The sequence below is a fragment of the Sorex fumeus genome, unplaced genomic scaffold, assembly GCF_029834395.1.
Source record: "Sorex fumeus unplaced genomic scaffold, SorFum_2.1 ptg000265l, whole genome shotgun sequence".
In the NCBI taxonomy this organism is placed as follows: Eukaryota; Metazoa; Chordata; class Mammalia; order Eulipotyphla; family Soricidae; genus Sorex; species Sorex fumeus.
In genome coordinates, this window is record NW_026606322.1 from 27,602,707 (window position 1) to 27,620,208 (window position 17,502).

Consider the following 17,502-nt stretch of genomic DNA (forward strand, 5'->3'; position numbering starts at 1 on the left):
AGAGGATGCAGCCCTCTGAAGCGCCAGTCTGCACACGCAGCTTGCATCATACCTAGTGTCCTTCCTAGTCCTGTAAAACTCAACGTTGATCTGAAACATTCAGTTGATTGTTTTGTTTTGCTTTTAAACAGTAATCAGGCTGGACAGATAGTTTAGTGGGTAGAGCATGAAAATTTTCCTAGAGCCTCTATGAACAGTGTAGTGTCAAGCATGCTGTAGGCTAACCGTTTTCAGAGACTGAATACCTTCCTGTGACTATTTTCCAGAGAAATAATGTAAAAACTACCATCACAGCAGTCAGGGAGATAGTACAGCGGGGAGGGCCTTGCATGTGGTCAACCCGAGTGATCCCCCTAAGCACCAGGCACTGCCAGATGTGCACCCTCAAAATAAAGGACACTGTCCTATTTGATGAATATTTTCTTTACTATCTAGGATACAACTACACATGTAAGTATTTGTAAAATCAGTGTTGACCATGGTTTTTTTAATTTTTTGTCTTTTGGGTCACATCAGCAGTGCTCAGGGCTTACTTCTGGCTCTGCATTCAGGGATCACTTCTGGCACGAGGCTCAGGGGATCCTGTGGGATACCAGGGATCAAACCTGGTCGGCCATGTGCAAGGCAAATGCCCTACCCACTTTACTATCTGTCCACAGCTCAGGGACCATACAGGATGCCAGGGATCGAAACCAGGTTGGCCGGGTGCAAGGCAAGTGCCCTACCTGCTATACTATCACTCTGGGCTGAAATTTGACTTTTTAAAGAGTTTCCTCTGAGTGTCAGGATCGGGGGTGAGACCATCCTGACCTGCAGTTTCTTGTGCAGTTGGCAAATGTATGGCCCTGGTTGGGGACCACACATGCCATTGTGTGCGGGTGCCTGTGAACTCAGCCCCACAGTTGTGAGGCGTCTTTAGGCCCCATGGGTACTTCTCAGGGGAGCGCCTGAGCCCCCAAGACTCAGACTCAGCCCTGGCCTTCCTGTTCCCGTTGCTGAAAAGCGAGGCAAGAGGAAGAAAAAGAAAGTGCATGGAGGGGGCTGAAGCGAGAGTACAGCGGGGAGGATGTTTGCCTTGCATGCAGCCAACCCAGGTTCTATCCCCAGCACCCCACAGGGTCCCCTGAGCACCACCAGGAGTAATTCCAGAGTGCAGAGTCAGGAGTAAGCCCTGAGCATCGCCAGATATTATCCAAAAACTGAAAAGCAAAAGACTTCCTGAGGGGCTCGAGTGTGTGGTGGGAACAGAACCGGGCCTCTCGCCCCTTTTCCATCCCCACACTAGTAAGTGCCAGAATCTGCAGCGTTCCCCTGCGCGAGGCCGGGGCTGAAGCTCTCAGGCCTCCCATCAGGAACAGACTCAGTGATGGGTCATTTCCTTCAAAGTCTCTGTTTTCTGTCCCAGGCATCTTGCCACTGGATTCTGAAGACGCTGGGCTCTGTGAAGTGGCCCGAGTGCACGAGCATTACCTGGGTAGGTGGCGGCTCGGGGATGGACTGGGAGCTCGGGTCAATCCTCACCAGGGTGCGGTGGGGTGGAGTGACACCGGCATTTGGTTGTAAGCACCTTGAGGGTCCCTCGCGAGTGGCTGCAGGCTAGGCTGTGTCAAGTCCATGCTCGCACTCGGTCACCCCAGAACACACAGCTAGGGGAAGCAGGCAAGAAACAGCTCCGTGTCCTTCATGCCAGGAAAGCTGTAGCTGAGCAGGGGTTCAGTCCCCAGCACACTGCACCGAACACCAAGTTGATCGAGTGTCTTCCGTCTTTCAAGCTTACGTACCACACCTGGCGTGCAGCTTGGGTATCTCGCAAGGGTGCTCGCCATGTGGTTCTGGGGATTGAACCTGGGCCTCCCACACAGAGAGCCTGTTCCCAGCCTGCTGCACCATCTCCCCAGCTCCTGACACCTTCTAAAAGTTCAGTCTGGAACCCTCAGGAACTACACCTGGCTGAAGCCAGAGCGATAGCATAGCGGGGAGGGCATTTGCCTTGCACATGACTAACCCAAGTTCGATCCCTGGAATCCCATATGGTTCCTGAGCACCACAAGGAGAGATTCCTGAGTGCAGAGCCAGGAGTAACACTCCTGGTGGGGTTGGGGACCATATGGGATGCAGGGGATTGAACGTGGTTTGACTGCAAGCAAAACAAGTGTCCTACCTGCTGTACTATTGTTTTGGATCCCATTTTTTGTTTGGTACCCCTGAGGTACCCCTGACAGTGCTTAGGGCTTACTCCTGGCTCTGCACTCAGGAATTACTTTGGTGGGGCTTGGGAGGCCTTATGGGGTGCCAGGGATCGAACCTGAGTCAGCCACGTACAAGGGAAGCACCTTCCCTGCTGTACTATCGCTCTGGCTTTGTTGATGAGTATTAAGTAGAACCAAAGGTCAAATTCTCAGCCAGGGATGTAGCTCCATGCAAGAGCACAGCTTTACTTGCCTGAGGCCTGAGTTCTACCCCCAGCATACCGCACATAAAGAAAAAACAAATTATTTTTTTCTTATTGGATCATACCAGCTATATTCAGGGATCACTCCTGGCTGTGAACAGTAGATCATATGGGATGCCCACTGTACTATTGATCCAGTCCCATAAGAGAGGTTCTTGAAAGAGCAGGTAGACTGAAGTGGCATCCTAGGGAAGTGATGTGACCAAAGGAAGCATTGCTTGTACTCTCAAAAAAAGAAAAAAGAAAAACACCTGCAGCAGGCAGCATAAAAACAGAGTGGAACTGTTTTCACTGCCTGATGATCCAGTGAGAAAGTGCCAGATTAGGTGAGATAGTGCAAGAGTTCTGGCCTTGCATGTGGTCCAGGTATGATCCCTGGAGCCACACGCCCCCCCCCCAGTACCACCAGGCATCACTCCTAAGCAGTCAGGAGCAGCCCCCAGGCATGGCTGGGTGGGGCCCAACCCCCCTGAATGAACGAGTAAACAAACAAGTGAATGAGTCTTGCCAACGCAGTACTCAAGTACAGTAAAAAGTCATTGATGAATTTTAACTGAGATGTGTGTAAAGGTGCTATTTAAGTCTTGAAAAAAATCACGGTTTTTCTAAACTGTCACTAAAAGAAATTGAAAAGAGAGAACCAGAAAGTTGCGGATATAACAGAGGAACAGGTGAATAGCTCATTGAGGATATGTAAAGAGTTTCTAAAGGGGCTAGAGAGACAGTGCAAGGGGTTAAGGCGCTTGCCTTGCATGTGGCCAGCCAGGGCTGGATCCCCAGCATGGCCTATAGTCCCCTGAGCACCACCAGGAATAACATCTGAGTATAGCAGAGCATGGCCCAAAATCCCCCTTTCCCTTAAATAAATAAATAAATAAATAAAAGAATTATTTGTACCAGACCCAGCAGTGCTCAGGGATACTCCTGGCTCTGTGCTCAGGGATCCCACCTGGTAGGGCTTGGGGGGCCATAGGAGGTACCAGCGGGGATTGAACCCAGGTTGGCTTTGTGCAAGCAAACACCCTACCCACTGTACCGTCTCTGCACCCCCCAAAAAAGAATTCCTAACAAGGCAGCCAGGAGCCAGCTCTGCGGCAGAGCACTTGTTGTCTGTACAACAAGTGGGTCTGCTCCCCAACATTGCAAAGAGCAAACTAGAGAGATAAGGCTTTCTTTCCTTTCTTTTTTTTCTTTAAAGAAGGTAATAATAGGGGAAGAAATACACCCCTTGAATGGCCACCCACCAGGAGGAATTCCAGATGACCAGAGCCCCCAGCACAGGGACACTTGGCAGACAGGGGAAACCAAGGCCAGTTTGATCCCAACAGGACTGAGGGATACTGGGAAAGTTGCACGCAGATGCGGTTGCAGATGCTTTACACGAAGGCCCAAGGAGGGCAGCTGTGGTTTCCGGGCCTCAGTAAATGTCCATGCAAGGACCATGCAGCCGGCAGCATCAGCTTCTCTCTCAGAGTTCTCTGGGCTTTCTCCCTCCATGTGGGGGCGCCACACCTGGCCACACCAAGTGTCCAGGATTTGTCCCATCAGTGCCGGGGATCGAACCCAGGGCCCCGTGTGCAAAGCATGTGCTGCAACCCTTGAGTCCTCTCCCTAGCCGAAAGGGTAATTTTTTTTTGGCAGGGTGTTGGGGGGCTGACACCCAAGGATGCTCAGGAGTTACTCCTGGCAGGCTCAAGGGACCAACCATATAAGATGCTGGGATGGTACCCAGGTGGGTTATGTGCAAGGCTGTCCTATTGCTCCAGCCCCCTGTAGGGTGCTTTATATTCCCTGCCACTTCACTATTCTTTTTATGCTTCTCTGTCCGCCTTCTCTGGTTGCAGTGATGGGGGCATTCAATGCTCCTTTCGGTCGTCTAGGGTCACGCCCCTTGATTTGAGGAACTTGCACACAGACTCTCGTCCCGGCACCCCACTTTGGGTTGTGGCTCACACATATCCCGGGGATAATGCCCACTGTAGTGGGGATGGGAGAGCCACTAGATCTCTGCATCGTCACCGGCGGTCACACTTCTGGCTGGGGTGCCCGTGGCCCTCTCCTTTAGCCCACTGGCCCTGCTGTTGAGGACAGACTGTCCCCTCCTCTGCAGGTTTGAAAGGCAAGACTGAGAGCAGGAAGCTGGGCAGAGGGAGGAGAGGTGTGGGCCTGGCCAAGGTGAGGGAGACCTGGGTAGATCCCGCCCAGGCCAAAGGGAACTTGCTAACAGGCCATTTCCTCTTGTCCCTGGTGGCAGTTCACAAGCCAGAAAAAGTCACCTGGGCCGAAGCAGCCGGAACCGTGCGAGATGGAGTCCGCGCCTACACAGCCCTGCACTATCTCTCTCACCTCTCACCTGGGAAATGTGTGCTGATAATGGACGGAGCGAGTGTAGGTGTTGTGGTCCTGCTGACAACCAGACGCAGGGGGTTGGAGAGAGTCCGGTGGGTCAGGCACTTGCCTTGCATGCAACTGGCCCACATTGCACCCTCAGCCCCATTATGGTCCCCTCAGGCCATGCAAGGAGCGATTCCTGCACTCAGAGACAGGAGTAAGCCCTGAGCACTGCTACGTGTGATCAAACCCCCATCGCCCCATCTCCAGCCCACCAAAATAAAAGAAATGCTTCCCTGCGTCTTCTCTTTCAATCGAGGTGAAAGTCTCAGCCTCTTTCTTACCTGGTGCTCTCCATCAGGATGTCTCCGAGAGACTCAGATCTCTGAGCAGAGGGAGCTCGGCTTGCGGATGCCCCTTCTATTAGCAGGAAAAAGAAAAGTTTGCCCTCTCCCGCTGCTCTGTGCAGTTTGTCACATAAAAATACAGTAAAAGGGGGCCGGAGCAATAGTACAGCGGAGAGGGCGTTTGCCTTGTAGGCAGCCAACCAGAGTTCAATCTCTGGCATCCCATATTGTCCCCCGAGCACTGCCAGGCATGATTCCTGAGTGCAGAGCCAGGAGTATTCCCTGAGCATTGCCAGGTGTGGCCAAAAAAAAAAAAAAAGCAAACCAAAAAAAAAATTTTTTTTCAATGAAAATAAAAATGCACTAAAGCATGGGCTGGAGAGATAGTCCAGGGGGCATGGCACTTGCCTTGCACGCACTGGAGCTGGGTTCAATCCTGTGGTTCCCTGAGCCCTACCAGGAGTGAGCCCTGAGTACAGCTGGGTGTGACCCCCAAACCAAACAACACTCCATGTTGTAATAGCCTAGAAAATCAATGCAATGCGTTCTGCCCTGTCTGTAACCTCTCTTTTGTTGTGTTTTCTTCGTGCAGGCGCTTGGTACAATAGCTATCCAGCTGGCACAGCACAGAGGCGCCAGAGTCATTTCAACAGCATCCAGCCTCGAAGACAAGCAGTGTCTGGAGAGATTCAGACCTCCTCTAGGTGAGTGACGTCACTCAGCACAATCTTGGACAAACTTGAGGGGCTCGAGAGATAGATAGTGCATTGGGCGGGCGCTTGTCCTGCACACAGCTGATCTGGATGTGATCTGTGGCATCCCATATGGTCCCCCGAGCCCCGCCAGAAGTGCAGAGTCAGGAGTGCAGAGCCAGAAGTAAGCCCTAAGCACAGACAAAAACAGGAAGGAAGATGGACTGGCATTTGTCTTGCATGCTGCCAACCTGGGCTGGATCCCCGGCATCCCATATGGTCCTCTGGGCACCCCCAGGAGTAGTTTTGAGTGCAGAGGCAGGAGTAACCCCCTGAGCATCTCCGAGTGTTGCCCAAGAAACAAAAACCAAAACCAAAAGAAAAGTACAGAAAGGAAGAAAGAAAGGTAGGGAGGGAAGAAAGGAGAGAAGAGCCTTTAAAATTATACTTTGTTGGGCCCAAGAGATAATACAGTGTGCAGGGTGCGTACCTTGCCTTTGGCCAACTCCGGTTCAATCTCCTCCTGCCCCCCCCAAAAAGAACTACAGCTTAAATCTGAGCAGCTCTGACAGGTATCCTCTCACATAAATAAGTGTAGGTGTTAAATGGTGCGGAAAATGAAATATAAGTGTCTATATTCACTAGCCATTCCATATAGATTTTTTTCATTATCTTGTTGTTCTGTTAGCATGCACTTTAGTGTTTGGAGAATTGTTTTGCTTGATTGGTTTTGGGGTCACACCCAGCAGTGCTCAGGGCTTACTCTTGGCTCTGCACTCAGGGATCACCCCTAGCGGGGTTCAAGGGACCATACAGTGTTCAGGGGACCATAAGGGGTGCCAGGGATTGAACCCAGGTTGACTGCATGCAGGGCACTGTTCTATGCCTCCGGCCCCTCTAGCACTAACAACTTTAAAGCAGTAATTTATTCATACTGTCTTAATTTTCACTAACTCTACTAAAAGTATTCATGGGAGGGTGCTTTTATGATTGAGAGAATGTTTTTAAATTCTCTTAACAGCATAAGTGGCATATTGCACAACCTATATTCATAATTTTTTATTCCAAACATTAAATTTGAACCTAAGAAATTTATCGATCTTTTAGTCTTTGGTCTTAATATCCAGGTGCTTCTGTGGGTTATGGATTCTGGGTTCTGGCATTGTATCTGTGTAAGTGTAGAGAATAGCTTTCCAAGTCAGCATAGCAGTGTGGAAATTCATTACCCACAAAAGACCAGGGAGCAGGGGTGTTGCTGTTTTTGTTTGTATTTTCTTTTTGGGGTCATAGCTGGTGATGCTCTGGACTTACGTGGTGCTCAAGGAACCATAAGAGACGCTGGGTATCAAACCCTGCTCGGCCATGTACAAGGCAAACACCGTACCTGCTGTACTATCAAGCGAAGCTTCATTCTTTTATTTGTTTGTTTTATTGAATCTCTTAATTTAAATAACTTCTTGTCAGTATTAAGTTAAATAAGGAAAATAATCATTTGGCTTCAGAAATTGTTGGAGCCACTTAATTCATTTCAGAGAACAAATATTTGTTTTTTTCCGTTGTGGAGTAGTTTTGGCCACACCCAGCAGTGTTCAGGGTTCACGCCTGACTCTGCTCAGGGATTACTCCTGGTGGTACTTGAATTGGGGTTGACCACTTGCTGTTCAAGTGCTTAACCTGCTGTACCATCTCTCCAGCTCCTCCTTTGCCTTTCTCTCCCTTTCCTTCTTTTTTTTTTTATAATTTATTTATTTATTGAATCACTGTGGGAAAAGTTACAGAGCTTTCGGGTTTAGGTCTCAGTCATATAAATATCAAACACATTTCCCTTTATCAATACTTATTTTTAACCACGAACCCCAATAGAACCCCACCTCCCACCCCTCCCAATTCCTGTGAGGCAGTTGAGTTCTAGTTAATACTCTATCTACTTTGACTAGATAGATTGTTTTGATAGAAGATGCACAATTATTGTTTAGAGTTTATGACCCACCCCCCACAATCAGACATGCTGAAACAGCGTTGTGAAATGATTTGCTTTCTACAACTTGGTTTAAGAATAAAATGATGTCGCGCGGCCGCAATAGCGGCCGCACAGTTTTGAATTTCTGCTATTTTACTTATTGACCCTGGAAGAATTTCTATTAAAAGTTAGCTAGTTAAGAGATTGGTTTCTGTGCCCTGGAGTCGTGGCCGCGCCGGAGAGCCACTCGTGGGGGGCAGCTGGCGACCTCGGTGGGGCATGGGGGACGGCCCACAAAGCCCCCCTTCCCATGAGGTCCCTGCCACTCCCGCCCACCCCGGCTCGAACCCGCTGTCCACAAGGCTCCCGTGCGGCCGCCATCTTTCTTTCCAGAGAGCCATTTTTTTTTCTTTTGTCTTGTTTTTATTTTTGTTTTTTTGGGTCACACCCGGCAGTGCTTATGGCTTACTCCTGGCTGTGTGCTCGGGAATCACTCCTGGTAGGCTCAGAAGACCATATGGGATGCTGGGGGATCAAGCCCAGGTTAGTCGTGTGCAAGGCAGGTGCCCTCCCCGTTGTACTATTGTTCTGGCCAGTCCTTTGCTTTTCTTAATCTTTTTCTCCATCTCAACGGTGTGGATCACATAGGAAACAGTATAATCACTGACTTTCTGTCCTTCACAGCCCGCGTGGTGGATGTTTCTAACGGGAAAGCCCATATTGCTGAAAGCTGTTTAGAAGAAACAGGTGGCTTGGGGGTAGATATCGTCCTAGATGCTGGAGGTGGGTATTTGCCTGAATCCATAGCCTACAACTGTGTGTGTGTGTGTGTGTGTGTGTGTGTGTGTGTGTGTGTGAGAGAGAGAGAGAGAGAGAGAGAGAGAGAGAGAGAGAGAGAGAGGCTTCTAGGAAAAAATATATAACCACCAAATCATATTATATTGTGTCTTTTATTAAAACTTTTTTTCCCGGGGTTTGACTCAGGGACTCTTTCTAGCTCTATTCATTTTATATTCCCCTGTGTTTATTTTAATAATTCCTCACACAAGAGAGATCATTCTGTGTCTCTCCCTGTACTTCTGACAAGTTCACTCAGTATGATACTCTCCAGAGACAACCATGTAGCAGTAAACTGCATGATTTCATCTATTCTTGTAACCAAGTACTATCCCATTGTATTTATATACTAGAGTTTGTTTGTCCAGTCATCGGTCCTTGGGCACTTGAGTTGTTTCCAGATTTTGACTGTTGTAACTATACTCCAATGAACATAGGAGTGCAAATATCATTTCTGACTAGCATTATCGTGGGGGTTTTTTTTTTGGTCTTTTTTGTTTGTTTGTTTTCTTTCTGGGTCATAAGAATGTCAATTCCTAGCTTTTTGAGTAGTGCCCATATTGTTTTCCCAAAAGGCTGGGCCAGTTGACATTCACACCATAAGGCTCCTTTTTCCCTCCATATCCACACTAACACTGGTGGATGAGATGTGAGTTAGTCTCTGTGGTATGAGCTGCTGTTTTGTTGCTTGGATTTGCATTTCCCTGATGATAATCAATACAGAGCATATTTTTCATATACTTTATGATATGGTTTTTGGTTGGGTTTTTTTTTTTTTTGTTTTTTTTTTTGCTTTTTGGGTCACACCCAGCAATGCACAGGGGTTACTCCTGGCTCTGCACTCAGGAATTACCCCTGGCGGTGCTCAGGGAACCATATGGGATGCTGGGAATCGAACCCAGGTCGGCCGTGTGCAAGGCAAACACCCTACCCGCTGTGCTATTGCTCCAACCCCTATGATACGGTTTTTAACTGAAAATAAACTTTGCACTTTATTTCTGTTACAATTTGAATGAATTTCAGTATTTAATTTTTTTATGATTTTTTTACAATTTAGAAAAAATGTATTGAGGTTGTAACTTTTATATTACATAAAATTCACTCTATATACACGTGCACACACATGAGTGAGTTGTTTATACAGTTATACAGTTATCACTATAATTCAGTATCATTTTTCTCACAATCAGTTTTCCTTCCTGCATATATTTTTGTGGGGTGATGGCGGACACACCCGGCGGTGCTCAGATCTTACACCTGGTGGGGCCCCGGGAATTCTGTGTGTTGCTGAGGATCAAACCTGGGTCAGCCTCGTGCAGGGCATGCGCCATACCTGCTCTCCCCCTCATCCCATCTTGGGGACGGGAGGGGGGATTTAGTCTTTGAAAGGTCACTGCACCGAAAGTTGGGTAGGGATGAACTTAAAATCTTCCTATAAAATTATTTTCTGGTCTAGGGTCTGGAGTGATAGCACAGCAGGTAGGGCGTTTGCCTTGTATGCAGCTGACACGGCCGACCCGAGTTCAATTCTTCCACCCCTCTCGGAGAGCCCGGCAAGCTACCGAGAGTATTTCGACCGCACAGCAAAGCCTGGCAAGCTACCCGTGATGTATTAGATATGCCAAACACAGTAACAAGAAGTCTCATACAATGGAGACGTTACTGGGCCCGTTTGAGCAAATCAGTGAACAACGGGAGGACTGTGAAACTGACAGTGATTTTCTAGTCTAATAATCTCAGTCTTTGTAGCACTGTAGCACTGTCCTCCTGTTGTTCATCAATTTGCTTGAGTGGGCCCAGTAACGTCTCCATTGTGAGACTTGATATTACTATATTTGGCATATCGAATATGTCACAGGTAGCTTGCCAGGCTTTGCCGGGCAGGCGAGATACTCTCGGTAGCTTGCCGGGCTCTCCGAGACGGGCAGAGGAATCGAACCTGGGCCAGCCAGGTCGGCCGCGTACAAGGCAAATGCCTTACCCGCTATGCTCTTTGTATCATTAGAAATAAAACATTAAAGGTTGGGCAGACACAACACAGCAGATATTGTAGGCTGTACTGTGGTAAGACCATTAACTTTCTGAAAATAAAAAGCCTCCAAGAATATTAAGTACAGTATCAGGTTCCTATGGCTATGGAGGGGTCAGAGCGATAGTACAGTGGGCAGTTTGCCTTGCATGCAGCCAACCCAGGTTGGATCCCCAGAATCTCATATAGTCCTCTCAGCGCTGCCAGGAATTAATTCCTGAGTGCAGAGCCAGGAGTAATCCCTGAGAACAAAGCCAGGAGGAACCCCTGAGAACAGAGCTAAGAGTAACCCCTGAGCATCACCAGTTGTGACCCAAAAAGAAAAAAAAAAACAATGAGTCTGGGGGTGCAGAACAGAAACATCTGAGCACTTCTCCTGCATGCTTCAATTCTGCGAGAGAAACTGCACACAAAAACTGCGTATGTTTCCAGCCCATCTATAAAGCTGGACACTACGGTTTCTAATCTGGGATCCCAGGTTCTCTAGGAAGCCCTTGAGACAATTTAGCCCTGAAACCTCCTCTTTGGCAGCTTCCGGAGCCCCACCCAAGGCCTCTGACTTGTGGAAGCAGAGCAGGAACACCCCATGTCCCAGGCAACTCATTCTTAGGAAAGTTCAGAGATTTTGATGAATGAATTTTGGTTAGATTGCCATAAAATATCTTTCTTTCCCTCTCTCTCTCTCAAACCGCGTCCCTGTAAGTGAGGTTGTACAGCAGAGATGATGACGCGGCCACGAAGGCAAAGCACCTCCCACATAAGCACGACATCATCACGCTTCTTGCCGTCGGAGGGCACTGGGTGACCACAGAAGAGAACCTGCAGGTATCAGCAACAACACAGAAGCCTCACCGAGTCAGGGGCTGGAGCAATAGGGGGTTGCCTTGCAGGCACCTGACCTGGGTTCAATCCCAGCATCCTATATGGTCCCCTAAGCACTGCCAGGAGAGATTCCTGAGTGCAGAGCCAGAAGCAACCCCTGAGCATGACAAGGTGTGACCTAAAAACTTAAAAAAGAAGAAGTTAACCTACCTTTGTTTGGGAGTGGGCGAGAGGGAGCCCTCCCATGATTCGACAGCTCAGTTGATGGTTCAGGGCCCTTTGATGTTGGGGACCCCCCAAGGGCCACCCTGGGATGCTCGGGGCTTCCAGGGCTGCTCCGCACATGGTGCTTGGGCGTCTGTGTGGTGGCAGCAATTGAATGGAGGGGTCAGATGCATGCCAGCATGACCCTTAACCCCTATGCTGTCTGTCCAACCCCTCATTAACAGAGTGATGCTTCTTTTGAGGCAGGATGCTGTTAATGTAGTATCAATTCTGAATTTATACTCTTTATTTTACTGGTTTGTTTGGGGGCCACATTTGCATGGTACTCAGGGCTTACTCCTGCCTCTGCACTCAGACTGTCATCCCTGGCAGAACTCAGGGACCATATGGGATGCCAGGAATCGAACCTGAGTTAATAGCAGGCTAGGCAAGTGACCTACCTGCTATCCTCTCTTGCCGGTCCTATATACTTTTCTTTTTATTGTTTGTTTTGATTGGGGACCACATCCAGCTATGTTCAGGGCTTACTCCTGCCACTATGCTCACGGATCACTCCTGGCAGGACTCGGGATGATATGGGGTACCAGGGATTGAACCCCAGTCAGCCGCATGTAAGGCAAGTACTCTCTACCCACTGTACTATTGCTCCAGCCCACTATACTATTATTATTATTTTTAAACAAAATGGAGTGGAGAGATAATATAGGAGGTGAAGGCACTTAGTTGCCTTTCATGCAGCCGTTCTGGCCAGCCCTATTTCAGTCCCCAGCACCGCACGCATATGGTCCCCTGAGCACCTTTGGGTCACTTATGAGCAAGCAATACCAGGGTTGATCTAGTTCCCCCAAATGTAGCTTTTTTTATTTGTGTTTTTGTTTTGGGGTGACACCCTGCAGTGCTCAGGGCTTACTCCTAGCTTTGCACTCAGGGATCACTCCTGACACTTCTCGGGGACCATATGGAGTGCTGGGAATTGAACCTGGGTCAGCTTCATGCAAGGCAAGCCCCTTTACCTCTACTCTTTAACCCTTTATGTATTTTAATAGCATTTCAAATTGGATTTCTTTCTTGGTGACAAACAGTATTATTGTCATATAGTTAGCAAAATAGTTGATGTGAAATTATTACAATTTTTCACTTTTTCAATTTGGAAGGTATATGTGTATATGTAATGTTTCCTGAAGTTAATTAAAATTTCTCAACATAGGGACTGGAGCAATAGCACAGTGGTATGGTGTTTGCCTTGCACGCAGTCGACCTGGGTTCGATTCCCAGCATCCCATATGGTCCCCCAAGCACTACCAGGAGTGATTCCTGAGTGCAGAGCCAGTAGTAACCCCTGAGCATGGGCTGTGTGTGACCCAAAAAGCAAAAAAAAAAATTTTTCTCAAGATAACTAAATATATGTATATATGATATACAACATAATATAATATATATTATTTTTGTAGTTAATGTGCAAATACTGTAGCTTCCCCCCTGTTAACCTATCCTGACATTCTGAACTTCCCCTTGGAGATGACCAATCAGTTGCAGGCTGAATTTCTTGCACAGACACATACCACCTCTGCATCACCAGGGCCTTGATTTGGACATCCTTTTGGACCATGAATTTGGAAAGGAAGCATTATAACCTACTGAGTAGACATTGAAGTGTCTCTGATGTTTGTAGTTTGGCTATTTGCTTTGTTGTCCTTTTAGTTATTTTTTTTCCAGGTTAGGAATGCAGGTGGAGTTTGTGCTATAGAAACTCTCCATAATTAACCAGTAATTAACCTGTCTTTGTGCTTCTCTCCAAGCTGGATCCTCCAGACAGCCATTGCCTTTTCCTGAAGGGTGCAACCGTGGCTTTCCTTAATGAGGAAGTGTGGAATTTGTCAAATGCACAACAGGGAAAATACCTTTATATCCTTTTCTCTGCTAACTTGAATTTCTGGCTGGAAATTTACCTTGGATTCTTTTTTAATCAAATTCCTAAAGGTTGTAATATGAAATAATATAGAAGTGGACTTTCATGGAGCCAATAAGTGTTTCAAGTGTACTGTGAGCTTATTTAAGTGTTACAGTCTCCTGAGGGGCAAGAGAGATAGCACAGCACGCATGGTACTTGCCTTACAGTGGCTGTCCTGGATTCGATCCCCAGCACCCCATATTGGCCGTAAAGCCTTCCAGGTGTGACCCAAGTAAAGAGCCAGGAGAAGGCCCTGAGCACTTCCAGGTGTGTCCCCAAACCAAAAACAACTGCAATAAAAATTAGCACACTTTTGTTTTGAGGGGTGCACATCCAGCAGTGCTCAGGGTTTACTCTTGGCAGGGCTTGGGGGATCAGATGTGGTACTGGGGGATCAAGCCTGGGTTGGCTGCATGCCAGGCAAATGCCTTAACCTGGAACTATCTACTGTCTCTCAGGCCACATCAGCATTTGGACAGGTGCTCAGCATTGGGGGCAGTTTGGAAAATAGTGTCCTCTCTCATGAGAACTCCCCCAAATTAGACCAACAAACCAAAGCAAATTCCTCTGAATCTATTTACACTCATTACTACTTGTGCTTTACTGTAGAGACCTCCTTGCAGCTGTGTCTTGTATGCTATAGTTCTCCAGTATTAGTAACTCAGTCCTAATAGTTTGATTATATGGGTAGTTGTGTCCTTTTTCTAATTCTCAGTGACAAAAAAACATCCACCCATTTTACCCATTTAGTCAGTGGATGTGTACCTTTAATATGAGGTGTCCATATTAAAATTTTAATCTGGGGGGCTAGAGCAATAGCACAGCAGGTAGGGCGTTTGCCTTGCACGCGACCAACCCGGGTTCGATTCCCAGCATCCCATATGGTCCCCTGAGCACCGTCAGGGGTAATTCCTGAGTGCAGAGCCAGGAGTAACCCCTGTGCATCACCAGGTGTGACTCAAAAAAGCAAAAAGAAAGGGACTGGAGCAATAGCACAGCGGGTAGGGCGTTTGTCTTGCATGCAGCCAACCCAGGTTCAATTCCCAGCATCCCATATGGTTCCCCGAGCACCACTAGGAGTGATTCCTGAGTGTAGAGTTAGGAGTAACCCCTGAGCATCACTGGTGTGACCCAAAAAAGCAGATAATTTGGTTAAAAAAAGCAAATAAAAAATTGGGAGGGGTAGGGGATGTGCATTGAGCCATATCTGGCGGTGCTCAGGGACTAGTTGTGACTCTGCTCAGAGATTACTTCTCGCAGTACTTTTGGAGACAGTAAGTGGTGTGTGGTGCTGGGGGTTTGAACCAGGGTTCCAGCAGCTGCAGTGTCATGCAAAGCAAGCACCTCTCATACTATTTCTCCAGCCTCTAAAACATTTTTTGACTCTAAACACCACACTTAGTGTTCAAAGGAACACTTGACACCATTCTGTTACAATCCACTTATGGTAATGCTGGTTGGGTTGTTGAACAGTCCTTACTTACACTTGTTGCTTTCATCATTTGTCCTTCCAAGTTTCAGCTGTTTTCACAGGTAGTTGCTTGCATAGAATCTCTAGCACCCATTATGGTTTTCCGAGCCTTGCCAGGAATGACCACAGAGCTAGAAGTAAGCCCTGAGGCACCACTGGGTGTGATCCAGCCCCCACCCACCACCACCACCAAAAAAGTAGTAGTTTTAGCTGTCTTTTTTTTTAAGTTTTTTAAAAATTTTTATTAGTGAAACACCATGTGGTACAGTTGTAGACTTACAATTTTTTTCTTTTCTTTCTTTCTTTATTTAAAATAACCATCCCTCCACCAGTGTCCATTTCCCACCATCACGGATCCCATCATCCCCCCATCCCACCCAGCCTCTGTGGCAGGGCATTCCCCTTTGTTCTCTCTCTCCTTTCGGGTGTTGTGATTTGCAAAAGAGTTAAGCCTGATTTTCAGTGAAAAATGTTGGATGATTTACTTTCCATTGATCACTTTGTATATAAGGAGATGTCGTGTGGCCACATAAGCAGCCACGTGGTTCGGAAAAAATGTCCTGGTACCCGCATGCCAGAGCTATGCTTGTAGAAGCTCATGGTCACCGGGGTTCCATCTGGAGAAAGGTGGGACGGCAGCACCTACCCCATCTGGGACCTCTCGGTGATATCGGCTCTGTTTGGGACCTGGAGCATTCTCTGGGAGCTGTGGGGCCCTCCAGCTGGTTTTCTTCTTTGTTGCTGTGTCAGTTTTAGCTTAACCAACACTCTTACCAGTTCAGTTCCCCCTTATCGCTTCTTGAAAGCTTACCAGATGTCTGTAACTCAAATGTCAGAGCATTGCTAAACTTAGAATACAAAGGAACAATATTAAAAAAAAAAAAGAATACAAGGGACCTGACTAGCTGACTAGCACCCTGCTTATCAAACGATTTCATCCAATTCTCGCTTTTTCGCATTACCATCTTAACGGTTCTTCCAGCTACGTATCTTAAAGGACGTCATGGAGAAGTTATCAGCTGGTGTTTTCAGGTATGTAAGAAACCTACACATTTGTCTTGTTTTCCCGTGACAGGGACCTGAGGCAAACAGATCTAAGTTTTGTTTCAGCTTTCACAGAACACCGATTTCTTGTTTTAATAATCCCCCTTTAAGATTTCTCAAAATGTGGTACCCAAGAGCAGCTAAATATTTCCTGGAATAATCATGGTTCATTAATAGCCACCTGCTCTATTTCTAGGGGTCCTGAATCTTTTGCTTTTCCTCTTCATCACTCCCAGAGAAGTTTGGGTGTTTTGTTTTGTTTTGGGGCCACACCGGCTGTGCTCAGAGATTACTCCTGGCTCTGTGCTCAGGGATCACTCCTGAGGGGGTTTAGGATTGGAAATGGTGATTGGGGCCGAACGTGAGTCAGCCGGGTTCAAGGCAAATGCCCTACCTGCTGTACTATCGCTCTAGGCCATCCCAGAGCAATTTGAATTAATCCAAAGAATGTGTTTAAAGCAGAACCCAATTGTCCACAAACAGGTTGAGATGTTTGTTGTTGTTTTTTGAAACTTGAAGAAGGCCTCCATGAACTTAACCACTTTATTTTATTTAGGGAGGCAGATCCATTGGCCCTCACAGGTCATTCCTAGTGGTACTCAGGTGTTTATATGCAGTGCCAGGGATGGGATGGGTGTTGCCAAATAAGTGTCTTACCTCTTTGTACTATCTCTCCCGCCTGAACTTAACTTTATATTTGGAAACATTACTTAACTTTATATTTGGAAACATATCTTTATATTTGGAAACATTTGATTTGCACTGTGGCACTTGTCAGCTACTCATGTGCTGCATTCTTTAATTTGACCTTTTTCCAATCTTTTCCTCCTTCCCTTAGGCCACAGTTGGATGAGCCCATTCCCCTCTATGAGGCCAAAGTTTCCATGGAAGTGGTTCAGAAAAATCAAGCAAGGAAAAAGCAAGTTGTTCAATTTTAACTTTCTCTGCCATCAGTTGGATAGACCCAGTCCAGCAGAGGAAGCCAGAGTTTCCTGGAAGATTGTTCAGACAAATTAAGGAAGATCAAAGCAAGTTATTTGGTTTTTCAGCATGATTTCCTGCTCTTTGAAACAAGATGCATTTCAAAGCATTTAAAAAGTTATTGTGCAAATGGTCAAAGGACTGTTCTAACATCCAAAGGGACTATGCTGGGAGCATTTTTAAAAAGCGGTTTCTGCACATTTGCATCTGCTTCTTAACTTTCCTCGAAGAAAAACTGCGCCTTCAAGCAAAAGCTCGGCTGCTGGATTTAAAGCTGTTACAGTAACCTTTGCTGTACTGTCAAAATAATGTTTTTGTATCAACACCTTCCTTTCTTAAGCTTGTGCTGTGGTAATGTTA

At 47.0% G+C, this 17,502-nt stretch overlaps 1 protein-coding gene across 1 annotated transcript in view; it reads left to right on the forward strand.

The window, feature by feature from the left end:
- CRYZL1 (crystallin zeta like 1) overlaps window positions 1–17,467 on the forward strand; it is a 40,642-nt gene extending 23,175 nt beyond the window's left edge. The window contains exons 7-14 of the mRNA XM_056109305.1: window positions 1,406–1,474; window positions 4,707–4,840; window positions 5,723–5,834; window positions 8,467–8,565; window positions 11,352–11,473; window positions 13,495–13,600; window positions 16,104–16,149; window positions 17,000–17,467. Of these exons, the coding sequence (XP_055965280.1) occupies window positions 1,406–1,474; window positions 4,707–4,840; window positions 5,723–5,834; window positions 8,467–8,565; window positions 11,352–11,473; window positions 13,495–13,600; window positions 16,104–16,149; window positions 17,000–17,099 (788 nt within the window). The 3' untranslated portion in view covers window positions 17,100–17,467. The remainder of the gene's footprint in view (window positions 1–1,405; window positions 1,475–4,706; window positions 4,841–5,722; window positions 5,835–8,466; window positions 8,566–11,351; window positions 11,474–13,494; window positions 13,601–16,103; window positions 16,150–16,999) is intronic.
- The last annotated feature ends 35 nt before the right edge of the window (window positions 17,468–17,502 follow it).